The following is a 25,589-nucleotide window of genomic DNA, read 5'->3' as shown; positions in this document are numbered from 1 at the left end:
ATTGGATTCCAATCCTCGAATAACAACTTTGTAGACGACAGCAACTTTCTAATTTCCACAGATCCGGAATATCTAACCAAACTAATAATGCATATACACTAGCGCCGCCTTACGGCTGAATTCTGAACTTAGCAGTTTCTCAACATATTGGTTTCCAATCCTTGAACAACTTTGTAGAAGACGGAAATTTCCTAAATCCCATAGATCTCGAGATATCGAACCAAACTGGTATTTTCATATACACTAGCGCCGCTCAGTGGGAGAATTCTAAATCATTGTTTTTTCTTGACTCATAGGGCCGTGTGGAGAAGCTTGGTGATCCACCACCAATTTGACATTGGCGACGAGAGTGAAACAGTTGTGTTGAACGCGTGAGTTACCGTCATAAGTGAGTGCCGATAGTGGTTTAACCAAACACGTGATCGAGAAGTGAGGTTAGGAAGAGAAATGACAACGAAGGAAGAAAAAGCTGGAACGTCTGGTGCTGGCACGCCGAGTGCTGGTACGCCTGCAACAGGAAATGCAAGTGCGAAACTCATCGGTACATTGGAAAATTTCGTTCCCAGTGCCGACTTTGATGATTACCTGGAACGAGCTGAGAATTTTTTCGAGCTAAACGACATCAAAGACGACGTTTTCAAGCGGAAGCTCATCGTGCACTTTATTGGATTGCCTGCGCTCAAAAAATTGCAACAGTTGTTGTATCCGCAGACTCATAAGGACGTGACGTACCACGTGGTCATCGAAAAGCTGAAATCGTACTTCAGCCCAAAGAAGAACCGCATAGCGCAATCTGTCGAGTTCTTCAAACGAAACCAGAGGGAACACGAAAAGGTGGCTGATTTTGCTGTCGAGTTGCAAGCACTCTCGAAATACTGTGTTTTTGGAGTGTATCTGGACAAGGCACTGAGAGACAAATTCATCGCTGGTCTCCGAAATGCCAAAATCCAAGGTGAGCTAATGAATAGTGCCGACGAAATGACATTCGATGAAGCTGTCACGAAAGCCAAGAATCTGGAACAAATCGAATCAGACCAGATGAAGATGAAGGAAAAACAGGAGTTTGCCAACCGCATCAGCACGAGAAGTTACATCCGAGGAAGCAGATCAAAATCACGTGGCCGAGAACAACAGCAAAGCCGACAAGGAAGCTCGAGAGAAAGATCAACTTCAAGAAAAAACGGGGGACGTGGACGACGCACCATCCGGTGTTTCAATTGCTCGAAAAAAGGACACATCGCGAGAAACTGCTGGAGCAAACCCAATATGAACGGCGTCAACAGTGACGAGGACGACAGCGACGAGAACGGCGTGACGACGCCAAACCATGGGAACAACCTCAACCTGGTATCCAGTTTGCCTCTATTTAAAAAGATCTGATTAGAAGGTAAGTGGCTAAACTTTGAGGTAGACTCAGAAGCTTCGTGTACGGTTATAAATAAAATTGATTATCAAAAGTATTTTTCAAATTTGCGTTTAGAGAAAAGTGTAGTCAAGCTGAGTGTAAAATCGGGTAACATTCTGAAGATTGCGGGTTCATTCCGAGCTCATGTTAGGCATGATGATGGTTGTTTGTATTCGCTGAGCGTTATAGTAGTCGATAGTGAAAGAAAGTTTTTCCCTCTCATGGGGAGGGACTGGTTGCATGCCTTGTATCCCGGATGGCGATATTTGATCGTGAATGGCGTGAGTGATTCTGTATGCGTGGCAGATAAACGGTTGGAGAGTGTGAGAAATACGTTGATAACAGAGTTAAAGTCAAAGTATCACTATGTGTTTTCACAGAACCTTGAGCAGCCAATGAGTAAATTTGAAGCGAACATACATTTGAAAGAAGATGCAAGGCCTATTTTCTATAAACCCTATGAGGTGCCATTTACTTTACGTGAGAAGGTTTCGGAGGAGATCGACAGGCTCGTGCGAGAGAATATACTAGTGCCGGTGAAGCACAGTGAGTGGGCATCACCTATAGTGGTTGTACCCAAAGCAGATGGTAGTGTACGTATATGTATGGATTGTAAGGTAACAGTGAACAAAATGATATGCAATGAACATTATCCGTTACCGAATATTAATGATGTGTTTGCACAGTTGAGTGGCTATCGGTATTTTGCGAAAATAGATTTGCAGGGCGCATACATGCAAATAGAATCTCGAAGGAATCGGAGAAGTATTTAGTGATTAATACACATAAGGGATTATACGCATTTCAGAGATTGCCGTTTGGTATATCTAGTGCAGCATCCACATTCCAGAGAGTGATGGATGAGATTTTGCAAGGAGTAGACGGCGTTGTTTGCTATTTAGATGATATTTTGCTTAGTAGTAATTCCATCGAAGGATTAATTGCTAAAATCCACGAAGTGCTTAGTAGGTTACAGGAATTAAAGGTTACGGTAAACCTGAACAAGAGTGAGTTCCTTGTTATGAATATACAGTATCTCGGACATGAAGTGTCCGAAGCAGGGTTGAGACCATCAGAAGGAAAAATTCGCGCGATAGTTGACGCACCCAGACCAAAGAATGATACTCAATTGAAATCTTTTCTGGGAATGATTAATTACTACTCAAAGTTCGTACCTAATCTCTCTGTGAGACTCAGTCCACTGTATGCGTTATTAAAGAAGAATGTTCGATACGTATGGAACGATGAGTGTGAGCGAGTGTTCACTGAGTGTAAAAAGCTTTTGTTGAGTTACAATTTGTTGGAACTATACAATCCGGACTTACCGATTGTCATAGTGTGTGACTCAAGTTCAGAAGGAGTTGGAGCAGTGTTGTGCCACGTGGTCAATGGGGCCGAAAAGCCAGTATTTTATGTATCTAGTACTCTTTCTGTGGCGGAGAAGAAGTACCCAAACATCCATCGGGAGGCTTTGGCTGTTGTGTTTGGATTGACTAGGTTTTTCAAGTACATATATGGAAAAAAGTTCACTGTGGTGACTGATAATAAGCCGTTAGCTAGTATTTTCAATTTGAAGAAAGGCATTCCTCCACTCGCAGCAGCTAGATTACAAAAGTACGCGTATATCATATCAATCTATGATTTCGATATAGTTTATCGGAAAGGAACGAAGATTCCAAATGCAGATGCATTGAGCCGATTACCAGTTGTAGGTGAAACAGGGGTCGATTCAGATGTTGCTGAACTATCGTGTGTGAGTGAGGAGTTACCAAGTATTGATCTTGAAACGATTGGTAGAGAAACCCAAAGAGATCCGTTCATGAGAAAGCTTTTTAGTTGCGTGAGAGATGGATGGAATGAGTGTGCGGTGCCGGTTGAATTGAAATTTTACTTCCAAAACCAATGCTCAATGTCGTTGTATGAAGACTGCATACTATTCTCTGAAAAGATAGTTGTTCCAAGGTCATGTCAGTTGCGTGTCTTAGAGTTGTTGCATGGGTGTCATCTCGGAGTTGTTCGAATGAAACAGGCAGCTCGTAGATATGTGTTTTGGCAAGGCCTGGATAGAAATATTGAGGAATTTGTTAAGAGATGTTCGATGTGTAGTAGTACAGGTAGAGCGGTTGAAAACAGAATATTCGTCATGGCCGGTAGCATGCCAGCCATTTGAGAGGCTTCATCTAGATTTCTTTCACATGAGTGGGAATACATTCTTGATCTTGGTCGATGCATATTCTAAATGGATTGATGCTAAAATAATGAATCGAACGGATTCTGATGCTTTGATTGACTCGTTGAACTCGATTTTCAGAATTTTCGGTAAATGTGATACGATTGTAACGGACAACGGTCCACCGTTTAATAGTCATGCTTTTCTCAAATACGCTAATTCGTTAAAGATAAAATTAGTAAAAAGTCCACCATACTCGCCGGAGAGTAATGGTCTCGCGGAAAGAGCAGTACAAACTGCAAAAAATGGAATTAAAAAGCTTTTGATCGATCCGAAGTTTAGTCACATGAAACTTTCTCAGATTGTAGAGATGTTCCTGTACAGCTATCGCAATAGTTACAGTCAGGCGATAGGCTGTACTCCCTCAAGTAGAATATTCAATTTTGTACCAAGAACCGATTTAGAGAGCAACCTGAAACCTGTGAAGAAGGATGGTAGAAGAGTTCATTTCGATATGACAGGGCAAGCTAGCGCAAAGAAGAAAGAGAAAATCGGGAGTATGTACTCAGTAGGTGATCTGGTATGGTACAAAAGTGAGGTCAGAGCAATGAGAACTGTGGAAGCTAAGATTGATGGGGTAAATAGTACGAATACATACTATGTAGATATTAATTATAGTGTCAGGGTAGCGAGTAGGAATCAACTAAAGAAGAGAGTTATAGAGCAGGACAACTACATATACCCTAAAGTGTATAATCCGAATAGATCAGATAATGGAGAGCAAAAAACACCTATCCAATCAAACCCAAAAAAGAGGGCTCGGGAGAATAATACCCCATCTCCCATGAAAACCCCACAGCAGCGTAAAAGTCATAGAATTAGCCTGTCATAAGACGAGTTTATACAATCCCATTGAATTCCACCACTTAATTGTATCTTGACAGATACGTATTTCGACCTCAAAGGTAAGGCCGTCTTCAGTGTCTCGTACTTGACTCGACTTGAAGAAAATGATCGCAGCTTACACTATTTATACTATGCGTAGGTATAATAATTTATCTAGGTACTTATCTTACTACGGTGCTTATTTCTACTCGCTTGATGCGCTTAATGCTTAGGTATAAACTTGAAGAGCCAGGAGCTACCATTTCCTTGATCTTTATTCAACAACCGCGTTTGGAAGGACGTGGCCTTCCTTAAGAAGTGCCAAAAGGAGAGGCTGACTCCTGTCAGCCATAGGATTAAGATGGGAGCTCACATCCCAAAATCTATCAGTAAGAGGGCGGAATCGGATTTGTTGAAGTTGTCAATCAAGGGACACTATGCCAAGCTAGAGAGGTTGAACTTGGAGTGCTACAACCTGCACCTCAAGCTGGCAAAGGAGAACCAAGATTCTTTTGACATATTCCTAAAGAAGGTACAGCGGGCCGAAGAGTGTGAAGCGGACAGGAAGAGGAGACTGCAGAAGAAGAAATTGACCATTCTACGAGGAAAATCAGCGACGGAAGGTAGAACGACTAACCCCACAGTACAAATGATCGAGGGATTCGTTGTTAACCGTTCGACACAGCAGTTTTCGGGGGAACAATTAGCACACCTCAACAAGGGGTTAGGGTATGCGACAACCCAGAAAGCGGATCTAGAGCAGATAATCGTGGATACTGAGACAGCGATTTCACGAAATGTTGATCAACGGGACCAGAATACTGTGAGAAACATCGTAGCAGACGCCATCAAAGCAGGACATCATGGGACATCGAACAAAGACGAGAGGAGGATTTTAAAGGAGTTAAAGGAGAAACCAGTTTACTACATGAAGGCGGATAAAGGAAACGCAGTGGTGATAATGGACAAAGAGGACTACGATGAACAGATGACGACAAAAATCAACGGAGGACCATACAGGCATTTGAGAGTGGACCCACTACCCGGACTAATCCGACTTACGGATAAAACGATAAAGGAATGCAAGAGAGGAGAAGCCCGGGTTAAAATGACGAACCCTGTGTTACCAAGGATCAAAGGACTACCAAAGATACATATGTAAGCCAGGTACAAAGATGCGAGAAATAGTTTCATCAGTGGGATCCCCTACACAAAACTTGGCCAAGTGGTTAGTCAAGGAGTTCCAGAGTATGCCGAAGCCGTTCCCCAGCAGATCAGTTGTAAACACCCAGGAGTTCACCAAGAGGATATTGGAATCAGGAAACATCGGAGAAGAGGACATCATGGTATCATTCGACGTAGCGGCATTGTTCCCAAGCGTTCCAGTGAAGGATGCTTTGAACCTTTTGGAGGATTGGCTACTAGAACAACGGACGGATACAGCATGGCGAGGAAAAGTAAAGATGTATCTCAAGCTTGCAAGATTATGTATGAACGAGAACTACTTTACATTCCGTGGAAGCTTCTACAAACAAACGAAGGGTGCACCTATGGGAAATCCGCTATCACCGTTTTTGTGCGAATTATTCATGGCGAATTTGGAGGACAGCCTAGAGGAACAAGGAGTACTACCCGAGAAATGGTGGAGATACGTGGACGACATTTTCAGCATTATCAACCGGAAAGATCTACCCAGGATTTTGGAAGCGATAAACAACGTGCATAAAGACATCAAATTCACCCACGAGGAGGAAAAGGAAGGTAAATTACCTTTCTTGGATCTACTGGTTATCAAGGAACAAATGCAACATTAGACTTCGAAATCTACAGGAAGCCCACCAACACCATGAGAGTCATCCTATACACATCAAATCATTCGTATCAGCACAAAATGGCAGCTTTTCATCACATGATCCACAGGATGAAGACGATTTCCCTGAGCGAAGAAGGAAAAACGAAGGAGCTACAACACATCTTGGAAACAGCGAGGATAAACGGATACAAGGAGAGAACAATACAAGCAATCATCAACAAGAAGCAGAGGAACCTACGGAGAAGCGAGCTGACAACACGGACACCGATCGATGAACCGCTGAGGAGGGTATCGGTCCCCTATGATCGACACATCACCCACCAGCTACGCCATCGACTGAGGAAATTCGGCATCGATTTAGTATTCTCCAGCAGAAGCAATCAACTGAAGACACTGTTGGGCTCCACAAAGGATAGAGTAGAAATGTTAAATAAGGCCGGGGTTTATCAAATTAATTGTTCACAGTGCGAAAAAAGTATATGTAGGTCAAACAAAAAGATCGTTAGATGTAAGGTTCAAAGAACATATTGCAGAAGTAAGTAAGGCTAAGAGGGAAACTGATAAGGGATTAAATTATGAGTTTAGGTCTAAGGTAGCTGAACATGTATATCAGGAAAATCATTCAAATACGACATCAAATATTAAAATTTTAAGAAATGTCTCTTCCCGTGGATATTTGATGTTTGTACCGACAGGTACAAACACGGTTGTTGAATAAAGATCAAGGAAATGGTAGCTCCTGGTTCTTCAAGTTTATACCTAAGCATTAAGCGCATCAAGCGAGTAGAAATAAGCACCGTAGTAAGATAAGTACCTAGATAAATTATTATACCTACGCATAGTATAAATAGTGTAAGTTGCGATCATTTTCTTCAAGTCGAGTCAAGTACGAGACACTGAAGACGGCCTTACCTTTGAGGTCGAAATACGTATCTGTCAAGATACAATTAAGTGGTGGAATTCAATGGGATTGTCTAAACTCGTCTTATGACAGGTGAAAACATTCCACTAAAAGCTCAAAATAATTTTCTTATCAACATAGAATTAGGAAAAAGCCCAAGAGATTTGTAGTGGATGGATGTGGATGTGAGATCAAAATTTGATTTTGATAATTAAAGGAGGGAGGTGTTAAATAGTTGTATCCCTCGTCAATTGCTCTAGATAACATAGGTATGGGATAAGTATCTTGATAGTCGTAAATTATTATGAATATTGATATCCGTTTGTATTTGTATAAAAACGAGCAGAACACCATCAATAGGTAGCGGAATCCTTCACCTACCTATTGGTGGTGTTGGTTTGCGTGAGAGAGTTATCAGACTCGTCAAATCGTCGTTTGAATCTTTGTTTACAAAAGCAGATAAGTCGTTTTGAAAATTTTGTCTTGAAAAGTGTTTTGGTAAGTGGTAAGCATGTATGAATGAAATAAGGTACACTGGGGAAAGTGGAAAAAGGGGGTAAGTGTAAAAACCGATTCGAAAAATTTAAATTGTACATACTTTACAGTTTTTACCACACCATTACATTGTGCAAGAATATACTTTGATGTCCACACTAATACTATATTAAAATTTGTATAATACATACACTAACACGGTTAACGCTTGAACTGTCATTTTAGGTTTCACGAAAAGTTAATTTTTGCATTCATAAAATCAATTCTTATTTGTACACATTGTCCCTTTTTCCAGTGAATTTGATTCACAGGTAACCATTACAATACAATTAAACTTATCACATTCAATTAGTAATGGTTTGTACCATGAAAGCAGATAATTTAAAGATTTTACACTTAGCCCTGGTATCAAACACTGAGGGGGAAGTGGAAAATGTTCTGATCACGCAACTTTTTCCTTCCCTCCGGGGTTTATTTTGATGGCTATGAATCTTAATATGCTCTTTTTTGTTATCATTGTGATTTCAGCGGTGATTGGACTAATGTACATAAGAAAAAGCCTGATTAATCCACCTATCGGTATAAATGCCTTATACATGTTTTACATATGAAAAAAATGTATGAAAAAGGAAAAAATAGCACCGGGAGGTGAATATATTCTATATATCACATTAATTTATATGTATAGCAAGTTTTGCCGTTGAATGTAATTTTTTGTGCGAACAAATTGGTTAAGGACAAGTGCTTAAAAATAGGAGATAATTTTGTACGTGTTTTTCGCACACACATAAATACAAATACGCACACACAGACATCACATCAATTCATTTAACTAAGTGTATTAGTTTATAACACTGTAACCCCCATTTTTCCTATGAAAAATATTTTTGGGCGAACCTATAGGATTTACGTACACTTAATGTTCGATAAGGCAAAACTAGCCCTCCACTAGCTATTACGAGAACTCTTCGGGGAACTATTCCGTTAAGCCAATGAAATTATTCGACAAAAGATGCTCAGAGCAATTACCGTTTTGTTTTTAGTTATATGTAACTACTCATCACAATTGAAGGTCAAGGTAACATGGATTTTCCACTTACCCCATCCCACTGGGTTAAGTGGAAAAACAACTCCTAATTTTTAAATCTTTTTCCATAAATTTCAAGCTACTACAAGTGTATGAATTACCGCATAGTTGGTACAAAATTGACTGTTTTTGATAGCCCATTTTGATTGAATGCATTTAGATTATTTAAACTGGTTTTATACTAATTCAAACATACACTATCGGTTTTTCCTTTTCCACTTCCCCCAGTGTACCTTACATATTTTCTTTCCCCATTTACTGGAAGGATTTTGGCTGATTTCGGCAACTGGATGAATTGCGGAAAGGCTTTCAGGGACATCTTCTCTTGTGAATGGGTTGACGATGAGTTTAGTTTCGGATTCTCCATCGAGTTGGTTCTGGGTGGCACTTCACAATAGTATGGAACCGAATAAGCTTCGGTTGACACAGTTCGATTGACTGGAATAGTGGCTTGGTATATTGTCGTCTTCGAACTCAGGGAATGGAATAGTCTTGCACCTTGAAGCAGCTCTCTCTTTAATGAATGATTTTTCATCGAGTAAGAGTCGGCCGTTGTTATGCCCATCGACACATTTGGCTCGCTCTTCCTCTACAGTAGCATACTCCTGGCTGCTTTCGATCGGTATTGGAGAATGCACTTTTGCCTCATTAGAAGCATTATTATCGATTGTTGACTCATCGCCCTCATCATCACTGGAAGGCTTCTTGGCTTTTGGCTCATCGCTTAGCTTGGGCGAACCGGAATTGATGAACTCGACTTGATCATTCGCCGGTTGGACTTTGGTTGGTTCACTCACAAGAAATTTCTTCACGGTGCACAGTGTTGCTTCTTGCCGATTTCGTGGGCTTTTTTAATAACATCGTTTCTGTTGAATTTTTCGCTGTAGTTTGTGTGGAGAAGACGTTAGATATTAAAAGGGCTTTTTTTGAGAAAATCTGTAAAATGATTAATCCACCTAAAAGTGAGATAAAAATTTTGCTTAACCATCGAAACCAGATATGCGCCTAGTGGCTACAGGAAGGTTGCAGCGGATGGTATTTTGAGCCACTTTGCCAAAGAGACCCCATACCTATGGCTTATATAGTGCGAAACATGACATTTTCTGTGGAAGGTTGCTGAAGTCAGTTTTTTGAGCATAGCTTTTTTTCTATGTTTCAGACATCTTTACCACCTTCTAAAAATTTACACAAAAATACACGTTTCTGTAAAACATTGCGAAGCTCTATCTCTTAAAATTGAAAAGTTATTTGAGAAAATGTGTTTTTTCTAGGGGTGTTTCAGAATCGTATAACTTGTTCCGGCGCAAAATGGCGCAACTGAAACTGCTGTATATCTACTCTTATCTCGCGGTTGAAGCTTATGTTTACACGAAATTACACGTGAGTTATATAGATTTCAAATGTCCCACTTTTTGCTCTACTTGTACACTATTCTTATGTAAATGCTATAGGATCACAATAAAAATTAACCTATAATATATTGCAACACTTTGAATTGAGCTAATTTCTGTATGTGTGTATATTCGTGTGTAAGTGTGTATGTATAGTCATTTTATAGACACACTGTTTGGAAATTAGATAATAAAAATTTTCACAAAAAGCTTCATGAGGAATTCGAGTTCATTATTCATTATTGAAAATTTGTGAATAATGAACAGTGGCGGATTATTGGACTACAATAAATGAGAAAGGAATCTTTACCGATGTGTGTAGTATTCTGGTTTTTCAAAACTTTTCCATCATCTTCTTGCAGTGTTTTCTGAAAATAAGTATTCTTATTAACTTTAAGCATTTCTACATGCCGTAATAAAACGTCTATAAAACTTGCATAAATCTTCGAAGCATTGCGATTGTTACTATATTCAATCGAATGACGTTCTCTCGAATGGATATTTGAAAGGAAGAAATTTAAGTCAATAATAATTGAAAACTAAACTTTTTATTGCGGTGTTTCTTCTTCTTCTTCTTCTTCTTATTGGCATTACATCCCCACACCGGGACAGAGCCGCCTCGCAGCTTAGTGTTCATTAAGCACTTCCACAGTTATTAACTGCGAGGTTTCTAAGCCAGGTTACCATTTTTGCATTCGTATATCATGAGGCTAGCACGATGATACTTTTATGCCCAGGGAAGTCGAGACAATTTCCAATCCGAAAATTGCCTAGACCGGCACCGGGAATCGAACCCAGCCACCCTCAGCATGGTTTATTAAGATAGGTTTTTCCGAAAGTTAAATAATCATTGCTCTGGATAATAATAGAAGACTGATGGGTTCATAAAAAGAATACATAATAGAAGAACGGTAAATATGTTTCGTCAAATGACACTTCAATGATCGGAAAGACATTACGTCGAACAGACATTAGGTTATATTACCATTTGGTTGAAATAACGTTTTCGGCCAACCAACACAATATGGTTGGGAGTGAATTTTATACTGAGCTAATTATTGCATAAATAATGAATGAAAGAAAGAGTATCCATGAAAAGAATAAGGAAACCATTTCTATTCGACCAAATGTCCCTTCGACTAAACATCCTTTCGACGAAATGTCATTTGACCAAATGTCATTCGACTAAATGTCAATCAACGAAATGTCCCAAAGTGGACTACGATGAAGTATTGGCAAAATAATAATTTTTAATGTTTTATGTGTTGGATGGATGATCAAAATCTCTTACGTTAGCCCATTCTTTTCTTTTTGGCTGATCTTTAGTTACGCATGTTGATCTTAAGGCCTAACTCCAGGTATTTTTTGGACGATTGGAAACTTTTGCCGCTGACTTATTCTATTCTACACATCCAAAAGGGCATGTGGCGTATTTAACACAGTACGAATAATATTTAATTACGCGTGTCGATCTTAAATTCTAACTCCTGAGATTTGTTGGGTTACTGAGAACCTCTGTCGTTGACACATTCTATTCTAAATATCCAAAAGGGTATGTATCATGTTTGAAACAGTCCGATTGATCTTTGGTTACGCGCGTAGATCTCAATCTCAAGGCCTAACTTCTGGAATCAAAAAGGCATGTACCATAAATAAAACAGTATGATTGATCTTTAGCTACGCGTGAAGATCTTAAATTCTTATCCCAAGGATTTCTTGGATGACCGAGAATCTCTGCCGTCGACTTATTCTTTTACTTACCGTCGTGCGGGGCTTCTTTTGACTCCGGGGGCTACTTTGGATTTTTGATTTTCTAAAAAAACTAAACGAAAAAAATACCAAATTTGAAACAGAAAGTTGCCATCCAACTTTCAACAAGACACCCGAATGGTGATAATGGCAATTTGATAGTAGTTTACGTTATAGTTCTTGTTTCAAAATGTCCAAAGTAGCCCCCGATTTTTCAAAAGAAGCCCCGCACGACGGTACATACACTTTTAAAAGGGCATGTACCATAATTAATAAATTTTGATTAATCTCTCGTAACGCAGAGCACCAGGGATTCCTTGGATGATCAAAAATCTATGTTGAAAAAAAAACTCCATTCTGAGAAGTCTCCACACTATTCGCACTTCACTGCTTTCTCGTGTTTCGTTTCTCTTTTATTCAATTTGACTCCTTGCTTCCCTTAAACCTCTCACGTCTCGTTTCTTATCATTTCTCACTCAAAGTATCTCGCTTATTACTTCCCATATTTCACTACTGACTTCACTACTAAATAAGTTTTCACTGATCGCAACTTATTTCGCACTTCATACTGCATGCTTATCGCTTCTCACTTTTAAATTCTCATTCTTTCTTCTCCCTCCCCATATCCCAAATCCCAGTTGACAATCGTTAATGGATTATAAAATTGCTGCTTTTTGGTGAATTTCTCGATTCCAACTTCTCACTTGTCGTTTTTCACTTCTCATCACCTATAACTTCTTACTCATCACTTTTCACTTTTGTTTCTCACTTGTATACTTTATACAGTCAAACCTCCATGAGTCGATATTGAAGGGACCATCGACTCATGGAAATATCGACATGTGGAATAGGAAATCTTTGGAAATCTGTTTTAAGGGACCATCACAGTAACCCAGAAAATATTTTTTAATATGGGATAATTTGCTTCCATGAGTCGATATCGAGTCATAGAGCATCGACTCATGGAGGTTTGACTGTAATGAATAAAATCTAAAAGCTCTGAACCAAACGAAATAAAAAAAAATAACCAGACCGATTCACGCTACCGCCGTCAACTTTTTTTTAGGTGCATATTCCTATCATTATTTGCCTTATAATCAGTAACTCCTTTTTTTATTAGTGGAAATTTTGTAGATTTCTCAATGCTTATTTCTTCCAGTTATTTATTCATTACTTTTATCCTATTTTGTTCAATAGCTAATCTTAAATTGTTTATGCGAAGTGATTTTGTTCACCATTTCTTATAATTTTCTTGCATTTGATCACCCTCATCGTCAAATCACACAGCAATCATTTGAATGATTCATTTGAAATTAAGTATTGCATAATCGAAGACTTCCAAGCGAACCTTCACTCTTCATCCTGTTCACCAAACGTTCATGCATATCTGATGGCTCTTCAATCTGAATTCCCCGTGGCAATATTTCAAAACAATTCGAATCCAGCTACAATCGGTAAGCAAGTTGGTAACATCAATTTGTAATAATTTCACTTGCAGATTTCCCCGCCCAGTAAATTGAAGAAATCGTTTCCGAAACAGAAACTCCTCCGCATACAAACCACCAGCCGGTTATCTTTCTTCCTTCCTACAGTGGCCACCGACCGCCAAGAGGAATCTAACAATCCAACTCCGGATCCGGCAGCCGCCACTCGAGTTTTAATGGATTTGTTCTGACGAGCGCTTCCCGGGCGAGGAAACGCTCCAAGTGAAGAACGTCCCGGAAGAAGGAACAGGATCGAGCACATCTCGGAATCTATGAAAATGTTCGCTCCGTTCCACCTCAACCGCAGCCTCGTGTCTTCGTCGGTATACTCAACGCCCGATGCATTTCAGCCCGCGGGGAATATTCACAAAATTATTCAACTCAGCCAAAGCCATTGAGTGGGTTGGTTAAGCGCTGCAGTTGGAGCCGGAGAAAAATAACTTCAATCAAGCGAAAATTTGCAACTTTTCCATAACGAACGAGCTCGGTAAATTCGGGCTGTGTCCTAAATAATAGTGTCTTGGCGGTGGATTAATTTGGGCATATATTCAACTGAAGGGGAGGGAAAAGTTGGTATAAAGCTGCAATCTTCATTATCCTTCGTGATGATTTCGTTCTTTCTGTCGTCTTCATGCTGCAGTTTAAGGAAACGAAACTGGGTTCTGAAAATGCTCTGGAAAATACCCCCAGGGTGGAATAAATTAATATTAATTTTATTTCTTATCAATGTAGCTTTTTCAAGTGATTGGCAACTGGGTTTCGCTTTTTTGTTAGTACGCCGAATAGATCAGAGAGAAAAGAGCTGTTGGATATTGATGAAAAGCATTCGTAAAATACTTTCGAATTTTTAATATTCTGTTCAGTATAATTGGGAGCGAATCATAGCTATCGATATCTGCGACGAAACGAGGAAATTTTCGCGATTCTATTCCCCTTCCGGCAGATGGTACCATCATAAATATTAGAAGAGATTCCTTTTCTTCTACACACAGTCGGAAAGATCTGCGGTGCTTATTTTTCCATGGATAATCCAATAATGTCCAAAATGAATTAACCTCTCCGGGAAGAAAATCCCCGTGAACAAACGGCAAATTATTTCTCATTAAGAATAAAAACTAGTGCAATTCTTCTGGTGGATACCGGCAGAGACCAAACCAAACCAAAGACCGATGGCTGCACTATTGTACTATTGAGGTGGAAACGGCGAAACAAGAAATAACCATTAACAAACCAACATCGAAGATGAAGACACACAGCGAGGCCATGCAATTACGTTTGTTCTTCCGACAAGAAAGAAGAAAAAAAGTCCAACAAAATTAAACCAATTGAGAAGATACCTTTGGTCCGTGATGAGCCTCATAGAAAAACCGACTTTCGCTGGCTGGAGGCCACGAGGTTTTTTCATTGGCCACAACTGCGGAGATTTTCCTAGCACGCCATGCGACCGGCGGTCACACGGCAAAGCCAAACGAGACAAGGAATTGTAATTTATTAAGCAATTTTCCCGCAGTAAATTGTTGCCGGAAAATTTAAAGTTAATAACAACATACACAAACCCACATATGGGAGAAAGGTTTTCTCGGGTCTCCGCTGTTGCACAGAACGCTTCTCGTTCGTGTTCAAGCAGAGAACAGTTACCGGTCTCAATAACAATGTTTCTGTGGAGCAGCCATATCGCCGTCAGGATTATAAGCTGTGTTATCAACGAGCGTACCTCTCCTGGCATGGCGTACGAAAAAGGGGTTTCTTTAGAAACAGCTTGAAGACATCACAGATTGGACGGAATAATGGAAAGAATCACCGAGCAATGGGATTACCTTGTCCCAACAATGGCAACGATTTTAATTTTACACTCGTAATCAAATAGGGTTGGGTTTTGCAGTTTTTAATAATCAATCATGCTGAATGTTTTGAAAATCTTGTTATAGAAGTAAATGGAATTATTCATCAAGCAACCAACATTTTCAAAGATTTGTTTGTCATCATTCATCATTGGCAGAACCTCGACCACATATTCTACAAATCACCTTCTTCTTCTAGTCGTTATTCTCCAAATAACGAACACCACAATTTATGCGTCATGCTTCCGAGAGAATTCCCTTCTTTGGTATTTCAAACTGAAATTATTTCCAAACTTTATTTACAATTCAAAATAAATTTTTTTTTTCTAATCCTCATTCTTCTTTTAAATTTCTTTATTTAAGTATTGCTCCTATTTTTCAGATACTCTTCCAACAAAGCTCGGCAAAATCCGCACAGCCGTGCGCCAGCAAAATAGAAAACTGATATTTCAGCGTTATAATAACGTTTGTCGTTTCAGCAATTTTGACAGAAATCTCGACAAAAACCCCGTAAAAAAATTAAGTGTTGTACTAATTAATTATTTATCCACAGATTCTTCAGGGATTCCTTCGAGAATTTCATTGAGAATTTGTTGTGATCCTGAAAACATAAAATGAGTTTATACAAATTAAAGCAACAGTTGAATTCGATTATAAATATTACCTACCACTATTGAGAAATCGACTGTATATTTTTATTTCGATTTTAAGGACGGCTACGCAGTCTTGAATTATTGAAACAAGATGTTTATTTATCCGACGTTTCGACACGGGGATGGTGATGGTGTCGAAACGTCGGATAAATAAACATCTTGTTTCAATAATTCAAGACTGCGTAGCCGTCCTTAAAATCGAAATATTACCTACCTTTTTTCTTACCTTGGAGCTTGTAATTAAACACACACAAACAGACACTAATCTCTACACGAATAATCATAAATAGAAAACCCTAAACCCACAAGGAATAGACAACAAGAAAACAAAACCCATATCAATTAAATAGAAGCCATCATCCACTAAAGTGCGCGTTTCTCTATCGAGTTTCTACCACAATCCTAAAAACATATTGTTCGCATACATGGAAAACTGAAATGTATACGAATAGGAGTACTGCGCCATCTGTATGTGATATCGACGTTTGGCGACCGCCTGCAGCAGCTATTTGAGAGAATTCTCGCTTAACTTTTCAAAAGGACCTAAGTAACATTTTTTTCATGAATTAATTTTAATATTGCAATCCATAGACCAATAATAAAGCTTTTGATTACACTGAAAAAAATGTTACTTAGGTCCTTTTGAAAAGTTAAGCGAGAATTCATCACGGTGCCCTTTGGGAAATTGCGATTTGAATCTTCCGGCAACCAAACCAATATGGAGAAACCATGGATAAAAGCCGACGGATGAACGTTCTCGGATCTCTTTCTGCATCTACCAGGCGACGCCTGCCATCATCGTCCTCAGCGAAGTAGCAGACAACAACAAACTGAAGAGTATTAGAGCAGTGGTGAAGAAGAAAATTTGAAAATAATTGTAATATAGTTAAAGAAAATAAAAGAAATTGTAGTGCTAAGTAAGAATAAAGTTTAAGTGAATTTGGAGTTAGAAAAGTAAAATCAATAAACTTATCTGTGAATCCTCGAAGTGGTGCTCCTGAAAATAAAAGGAAGAAATAAGACTTACCTGACTGTCTCGTCCTCGTTGTGTACCGTGGTGATTATAAAGTGAGCACAGAAACACTTTTCTGTCCCTGCTTCCTGGTGTTATCGAACACATATAATTCGTGGTCTTCCAGCAAGTCGGACCGTCGTATTGCAGATTGTTCTCGGTACCATGACAGTGTCCGTGTGAGTGGATCCAGTGTCCGCTAAATTGTCGTCGAGAATCTCCCGTAACAGAATAACTTCAAAAAATTTTCGAGCAATTTCTCTGTCAGATAGTCTTACATAAATTTCTTCGCACATTCTTCCTCGCGAAAAATGATCACCGAGCAGTACTTGAAGAAATTTTTATCGAATTTGCCTAATGAATTGCTGTGGTAATTCCAAAATGATCTCCCGGGGATGCTTTTAAGGTAAATTCATAGGGAATTTAAAAAGGATTTCTGGAAAAAAACTTTTGAAGTAATGTCCGGAGAAGATTTTGGAGAGTCCATGCAGGAAATTTCGGAAGAGTTTTAGAAGGTAGGGGAGAAATCCGGAGGAGCTTCCGGAGGAATTCTCGGAAGAACTTCCGGAGGAACTTCCTGAGGCATTCTCGGAGGAATTCCCGGAGGAACTTCCGGAGGAACTTCCGGAGGAATTCCCGGAGAAACTTCCGAAGGAATTCCCGGAGGAACTTCCGGAGGAACTTCCGGAGGAACTTCCGGAGGAATTCCCGGAGGAACTTCCGGAGGAATTCCGGAGGAACTTCCGGAGGAATTCCGGAGGAACTTCCGAGGAATTCCGGAGGAACTTCCGGAGGAATTCCCGGAGGAACTTCCGGAGGAATTCCGGAGGAACTTCCGGAGGAATTCCCGGAGGAACTTCCGGAGGAATTCCGGAGGAACTTCCGGAGGAATTCCCGGAGGAACTTCCGGAGGAATTCCGGAGGAACTTCCGGAGGAATTCCCGGAGGAACTTCCGGAGGAATTCCGGAGGAACTTCCGGAGGAATTCCCGGAGGAACTTCCGGAGGAATTCCCGGAGGAACTTCCGGAGGAATTCCCGGAGGAACTTCCGGAGGAATTCCCGGAGGAACTTCTGGAGGAATTCCGGAGGAACTTCCGGAGGAATTCCCGGAGGAACTTCCGGAGGAATTCCCGGAGGAACTTCCGGAGGAATTCCCGGAGGAACTTCCGGAGGAATTCCCGGAGGAACTTCCGGAGGAATTCCCGGAGGAACTTCCGGAGGTATTCCCGGAGGAAATCCCGGAGGAAATCCCGGAGGAACTTCCGGAGGAACTTCCGGAAGGAACTTCCGTCTGTTCGCTCCGGTACCTGCAATAAAACATCATGCTGACGTTTCGTGTAACGACTAAACTAAACCATATTGCTTTTAATTTGTTTTCGATTTGAAGAATATAGGAGCTATGAGATGAAGTACTGGAACCGTAAACTTACATGTTTGTTAACTTGTTAGAATCTATGGTGATAGTACGTAGAACGCAATGCCAATTTGATGATCATAAATAATGTTCAACTTTCGACTCCATAAAATTGGTTCAGTAAACGACTGTATTATGCTTTCCATTCTTCCACCGAAATTTCATCGCGTGAACCAATCTGAAGCATGTAGTGTGACGAACATTAAAAAGAATTGTGGATAATTTGCAATACTATAATGAAAAGTAAGACCAACTCAAGAACGCAAGAGGTGTTTCATGTGCAAGCACTTCCAGTTTGACTGTGGTATTATTGCCATGAACCCAAAGCAGGTTGCACACCACTTTCAAGGCAATAGTAGGCGATGAAGTCCAAGAACATCCAAGATACCGACCTCTGCATTTCTCCTGCCCACCTTGTCGGTTCCTGCACCGAATGACGAACGTAAAAGATTTTCCAGCACAGCCTGCTTTGTGCACGACCGATGACTGAAAGGAAAGTGGGAAACATCATGTGCACAAAACAAAACACACAACACACACCAACAGTTGCACGTCAACCAACAATGGCACCATAAGTAGCACCTTTTGCCTCCACGCAATCATGAAGCAGTAAGGACAGGCTTCTTATCGTTTCACTGATCCTACCGCCAAACCACCCCCTAGCCCAGGGAAAGATCATCTTACTTTTCGTATGGCTACCACCTCGGCGACAGAGCGGTGGGAAGTCACCTTCGTTTATGTATTGTGAGGTAGACTACGAAAAGGACGGTTACCAACAACAAACGACACGAACACGGGACTCTAAAGCCGTGTAAAATAGTGAGCATAAATGTCGGGGCGGTATAAAATGAGCATTTCATGTTGGACTAATTATACGAAACGATTATAGTTTCGTTTCGTGAGGGGGTTGCAAGAGAGCTTGGTGTAGTTTTACCCCAAGGTGACGTTTCACACTATGTGATTATTTCTTAAACAACTAGCAGAAGACGCTTTGGAAAGTTTTTCTTTTATTGTTCTGGAATGGATGCCGAGATGACGATACACAGAGCATTGTGTTTGACATCGCAAGCGGGGGAAATCTCCGTAAGTTAATTTAAGTAGTACTACCATTGCAACAAAGTGGATCAATGTTCTACATATTACATGCTTTGTTAAATTGTGCAAGTCACCTTATCATGTTATGCTTCAGTTTGAAATCAAAATTAATGCTCTCCGTGGCTGGTTGTTCAGCTATTCTGTTCGGAAAAATTGTTTATTCGTTTAGTGGAGGTAAGCATATGCGGTATTTCGAAAAATTTCGTTTTAGGGCATTCGAAACGAAATTCCGCGGAATTTCGCGGAATTTTAGTATGGCGAAATCTGATTTTCTGATTTCGTTTCGTATCGATTAATTTCAAAAGTTTCGACGGAAAAATCATGCTTTTAACGAAATTGAACGGAATTTCGAGGAATTTCAAAATAAATTGGCTGCGCCGCTGAATAAAGCCATTCAAACTCTATTTAAAATTTCATAAGGTACATCGGGGCAAGTTGAAACGGTTTTTTCAAAGTTGAACTTTGTAGTGCTATACAAAAATCATTTTTTGATAAATTTTGATTTCGTTTGCGGCATTTGCTAGTTCGGGGCAAAGATTATACATAAAAAATTAGCAACCCTACCAAACTTTCTTATAAATAGTTAGCATACTAAAATTATATTTTTATATGCATCGTTTCAACTTCCCCACGTATCGGGGCAAGTTGAAACACTGCGCTATACAGGGTGTTTGTTTCCTGAGTGTGCATATTTTGGGGGCAGCTTGGGGACCCCAAAACATGAAAAAGTGTCCATGGAACATAGGGTCGGAAATCACTGCTAAGTGAGTTATTCAAAATTCTATGTTTTAATTTTTGGTCAACTTTACCTACCTCTATCTCATTAACCATTGATCGTATAATCTCAGTCAGCACACAGAACGAAAGCTTAAAGTCTAAGCTTTTTCAGCTTCGTTGACCTTATGTTTTAAGTACAGTAATTATGCAAATTTTCGAAAAAGTGTCAAAAATAACGTGCTTTTTTCTTATAATTTAGTGATTTTTTCATCAATACATTCGATATTATGAAAAAATTTCTTCTACAAAACATTCTTATGCTTCTTTGCTTCCAAAATGTCCTTTGGTGGAACATTGTATGATTTGTAGTTTACCCGTAATTTTCAATTTAAAATAGTTAAGAAAAATAATCGAACAGCAATTTTCATCGCGATGTTTGCTTCAAAATGTTGGGTGGCCCTACCTGTTCGGGCATTCGTTGCTTACACGTGGTGCGATCGTTTGTAAACACCATGCATGCCACTAATGCCGTGCAGAAGTGAGGTTCAAAAAACAATGGATCAGCTGATAGAAATATTGGTTATTTTTTAACCAGGGCGTTAATTGTTTAAAAAAATCGCACGTTTGTGTGATTAACTTTGAAGAGCGTAAGTGTTAAATTTGCAAACTATAATGCTTTTTCATCAGTAATTAACTATCATTTTTATTTTGTTTTCGCCCAAATCGGATAATACCTTGATTTTATTATTATTTATTTTTATTGATTTATTATTATTTATTATTTTATTATCCGACGCATGTAGGCAAACGATTGACGAATGACTTCGTATTTGACTTGGTTGCTTCTGGTAGGGTGGAAAATTTTCATTCAGTTGTAGTCGTCCTGCGGTTACGATATGGCATGATTTGTTTATGCAGGTGCTTTACTTTTTTGGAATTATTTTAATTCAGTGATTGCGGGTCATGGACATTCTGGTGAATTCGTAAATTAAACAAAATGGTATTCATGGAAATTCGATTAAAAGTCGTCCTTGTGTACTTTCGGGAGGAATGATGCATGAGAATTCGACTAATCAATTTTTTAAAAATTTCTATGAATTTGTGGGATTTTTTGGGCTCTGGTAAATTTTTGTGAATTCGGTTGTTTTAATAAAACTACAATCCGCTTTTTAGAAATACGATTGAATCTCCTGAGAGTCTTTGTGGGTTTTGGGAATCCGGGTGCATGTGGATAGATTTATAAGGCTCTGGATGGATTCTGGAGAAACCTGCGTGGATTCGTAAAAATCCGGAAACAATGAGTTTTTGGTGACATTTTCATTTTTAAATCTCCACGTTTAAAAATCCCGGAGGATTCTAATACAGACATTAGCCAATTTTGCCGTATCAAAAACAAAATATAGTACTCAGTGAAACTCAAGATGCACAAGGTTGGTATGGTGACTGTACTGCCAGGGCACTCATAAGAGTCCCATGTAAATGTTGATGTAAACTTCTGATGATTTTGAATATTTTCAGACGTTAGCCCAAAATTGTCTCCTGTTAAGGAAAAGTGATAAAATAGTAGGCTTTGTTCTAGAATTTTGAAAATCAAATCCTTCTTGTATTGTCCATCTTGATATTTACTCGGATTTCTTTTCAAGATGATTAATTATTTGGTTCGCTTGAATTGTGCGCTTGATCAATTCGTTTGTGGCTTCTTCGTAAATTCACATTAATTAACCAGCATATCTCTCACAAACCCCTCGATTGAAGAAATAGGGGACTAGGGAAGTGAAAGGTGGAGTTAACAAAATGGTGACATGCTCTGTTTTATTTTTTTGAAAGCCAGTGCTCACTATGAGGAAAAGTAGATTAAGAATCTCAAAACAAGACCATGCAGTTTGAACATGACCCCTTTTAATTCTATTCTTGAGTGGAAATTGCAGGTGGGTTGCATTCATGACGGGGTGGACGAAAATTTATTAAATTTGTTTTCAGAAGCTTGGACCTTTTTATAAATTTATATTATTCGAATGTATTTACGGACCAATGTGACTTCTGGAAAAAAAAATCATTTTAAATTGCGAGGGTGACGTTTTGAACCGTTGTTTCAACTTGCCCCGCACCACGCATTTCAATTTGCCCCGATGGGTTGAAAATGCGGAGCAATTTCAAACGACAAAAATACGAAAATTTACCGGGCCTTTCATCGATTTGTTATAATTTATTTATTTATTTCATCAACAGGCTACATAGAGCCCTAATGATGGTGGTATTAACCTAATACAACATTTAAAGCGGTAGAACAACGAACGAAGAGTAACAAATATAATACAGTTTTCTGAGTGTACGCTAACAATAAAACCCAGATTAATCCACCTAGCGGTGATGGTGCCTTTCTCTTTCGTTCAAAAGGTTTGGAAAAATCTCAAATAACACCAATATGTGGATTGGTCTTATTTTTCATATTTTTTTTATATGCATAAAAAAAATTCTCGCCAAACGCAATTTGTTCCAAACAAATCGGATGAGCATAAGAGCAAAAAATGGCATTTTATTTTGTAGTTTTAAAATTAGTATTTTCGCCATAACTTTTGACCCAATTGTACGATCCGGTCAAGTTTCTATAGGAAACAATGGGACAAGATTCTGCGTCGAGTGCAATCTGTTGCGAGCGACCTGAGAAGCACACATATTGCACATCAATCACAGTAACTTATATATGACCGGATTCAGTCACTATATGGTTACTGCAACCAGATTTGTTGAACTTGTGTTGCTTGGGGGGGAATAGATGAAGTCTAAGTGCTAAAAAAAATGAGCTAGATTTTTTGAACTCTTTTTCACAATAAATAGTAATTTTACCATAACTTCTAAGCCCATAGTCCGATCTGGCCAATTTTCAATAAGAAAATATGAGACATTCTGCGTCGAATGCAATTTAATGCGAGCAAATCGGTTGAGGATAAGTGCCCGAAAAATGAGTGACATTTTTTACGCGATTTTTTCGTAGGATTTTGTATTTTGGCCATAACTTTCGATCCCATAGTTCGATCTGGCCAATTTAAAAAGGAGACAGTGGGACAGGATTCTGCGTCGAATGCAACTTGAGGCGAGCAAATCGGTTGAGGATAAGTGCCCGAAAAATGAGTGACATTTTTTACGCGATTTTTTCGTATGATTTTGTATTTTGGCCATAACTTTCGATCCCATAGTTCGATCTGGCCAATTTCAAATAGGAAACAATGGGACAGGATTCTGCGTCGAATGCAACTTGTTGCGAGCAAATCGGTTGAGGACAAGTGTCCGAAAAATGAGTGACATTTTTTAAGGCGATTTTTTCGTATGAATTTGTATTTTGGCCATAACTCTCGATCCCATAGTTCGATCTGGCCAATTTCAAATAGGAAACAATGGGACAGGATTCTGCGTCGAATGCAACTTGTTGCGAGCAAATCGGTTGAGGAAAAAGTGCCCGAAAAATGAGTGACATTTTTTACGCGATTTTTTCGTAGGATTTTGTATTTTGGCCATAACTTTCGATCCCATAGTTCGATCTGGCCAATTTAAAAAAGGAGACAGTGGGACATGATTCTGCGTCGAATGCAACTTGAGGCGAGCAAATCGGTTGAGGATAAGTGCCCGAAAAATGAGTGACATTTTTTACGCGATTTTTTCGTAGGATTTCGTATTTTGGCCATAACTTTCGATCCCATAGTTCGATCTGGCCAATTTCAAATAGGAAACAATGGGACAGGATTCTGCGTCGAATGCAATTTGTTGCGAGCAAATCGGTTAAGGATAAGTGCCCGAAAAATGAGTGACATTTTTTACACGATTTTTTCGTATGATTTTGTATTTTGGCCATAACTTTCGATCCCATTGTTCGATCTGGCCAATTTCAAACAGGAAACAATGGGACAGGATTCTGCGACGAATGCAACTTGTTGCGAGCAAATCGGTTGAGGACAAGTGTCCGAAAAATGAGTGACATTTTTTACGCGATTTTTTCGTATGAATTTGTATTTTGGCCATAACTCTCGATCCCATAGTTCGATCTGGCCAATTTCAAATAGGAAACAATGGGACAGGATTCTGCGTCGAATGCAACTTGTTGCGAGCAAATCAGTTGAGGAAAAGTGCCCGAAAATGAGTGACATTTTTACGCGATTTTTTCGTAGGATTTTGTATTTTGGCCATAACTTTCGATCCCATAGTTCGATCTGGCCAATTTAAAAAGGAGACAGTGGGACATGATTCTGCGTCGAATGCAACTTGAGGCGAGCAAATCGGTTGAGGATAAGTGCCCGAAAAATGAGTGACATTTTTACGCGATTTTTCGTAGGATTTCGTATTTTGGCCATAACTTTCGATCCCATAGTTCGATCTGGCCAATTTCAAATAGGAAACAATGGGACAGGATTCTGCGTCGAATGCAATCTGTTGCGAGCAAATCGGATAAGGATAAGTGCCCGAAAAATGAGTGACATTTTTTACACGATTTTTTCGTATGATTTTGTATTTTGGCCATAACTTTCGATCCCATTGTTCGATCTGGCCAATTTCAAATAGGAATCAATGGGACAGGATTCTGCGACGAATGCAACTTGTTGCGAGCAAATCGGTTGAGGATAAGTGCCCGAAAAATGAGTGACATTTTGTTGAGTAGTTTTGCGCACACACACACACATACACACACACACACACACACACACACACACACACACACACACACACACACACACACACACACACACACACACACACACACACACACACACACACACACACACACACACACACACACACACAGACATCACCTCAATTCGTCGAACTGAGTCGATTGGTATATAACACTATGGGTCTCCGGGCCTTCTATAAAAAGTTTGTTTTTGGAGCGATCATATAGCCTTTACCGTATACTTAGTATACGAGAATGGCAAAAATCAATTACTATTTATCATATAAATAACACGAATTACAGGGTGTTCAATAAGTTCGAATACACTTTCAAAAAATGTTTAAAAATTGAGATTAAATTATTTCTTTATCCGGTTGCATTTCATTGGAAGTATTGTTTATAAGGAACGTTTGTAACATTTCTTTTGGAATGGCCTCTATTTTGTACTTCTTCACGAGCTTCAAACGCTTCTAAAACCCATCGCAAGCGGCACGCACGTTCTGCATGGGCATTTCGTTTCAGATTTTGAGAATTACGTCTTGAATTGGTCCAAGTTACTGACCTTGTATTCGTACAGCTTTAACATAATAAAAGACCAAACAAAAAATCTAAGAGGGTTCAAATCCGGGAAGCTGGGTGGTCGCAATCTTTTGTCCAAAAAGTCGATGAAATTGTCCCTATATTAGGCTAAAATCGCAGTTTTCGTGTATAAAGGGTTTTCGTCCTATTGGAATACGTAGGGCTCATCTCCGTCTTATCACCGGGCCACTGGGGGCATCAATCGTCCACAAAACCTCAGTTTTGAAGTACGCC

The 25,589-nt window shown here is 39.4% G+C and overlaps 1 protein-coding gene across 1 annotated transcript; it reads left to right on the top strand.

The window, feature by feature from the left end:
- Window positions 1–447: 447 nt before the first annotated feature.
- LOC134221471 (uncharacterized) lies at window positions 448–1,380 on the top strand. The gene has a single exon (XM_062700661.1). The coding sequence runs from the start codon at window positions 448–450 to the stop codon at window positions 1,378–1,380; it is 933 nt and encodes a 310-aa protein (XP_062556645.1).
- The last annotated feature ends 24,209 nt before the right edge of the window (window positions 1,381–25,589 follow it).

The sequence above is a fragment of the Armigeres subalbatus genome, chromosome 3, assembly GCF_024139115.2.
Source record: "Armigeres subalbatus isolate Guangzhou_Male chromosome 3, GZ_Asu_2, whole genome shotgun sequence".
Lineage (NCBI taxonomy): Eukaryota > Metazoa > Arthropoda > Insecta > Diptera > Culicidae > Armigeres > Armigeres subalbatus.
The sequence above is the reverse complement of the archived record's forward strand: the minus strand, read 5'-3'. Positions and strand labels throughout refer to the sequence as shown.

Coding starts and splice junctions, on each gene's coding strand:
- LOC134221471 (XM_062700661.1), top strand. CDS start 448: ATGACAACGAAGGAAGAAAAAGCTGGAACGTCTGGTGCTGGCACGCCG.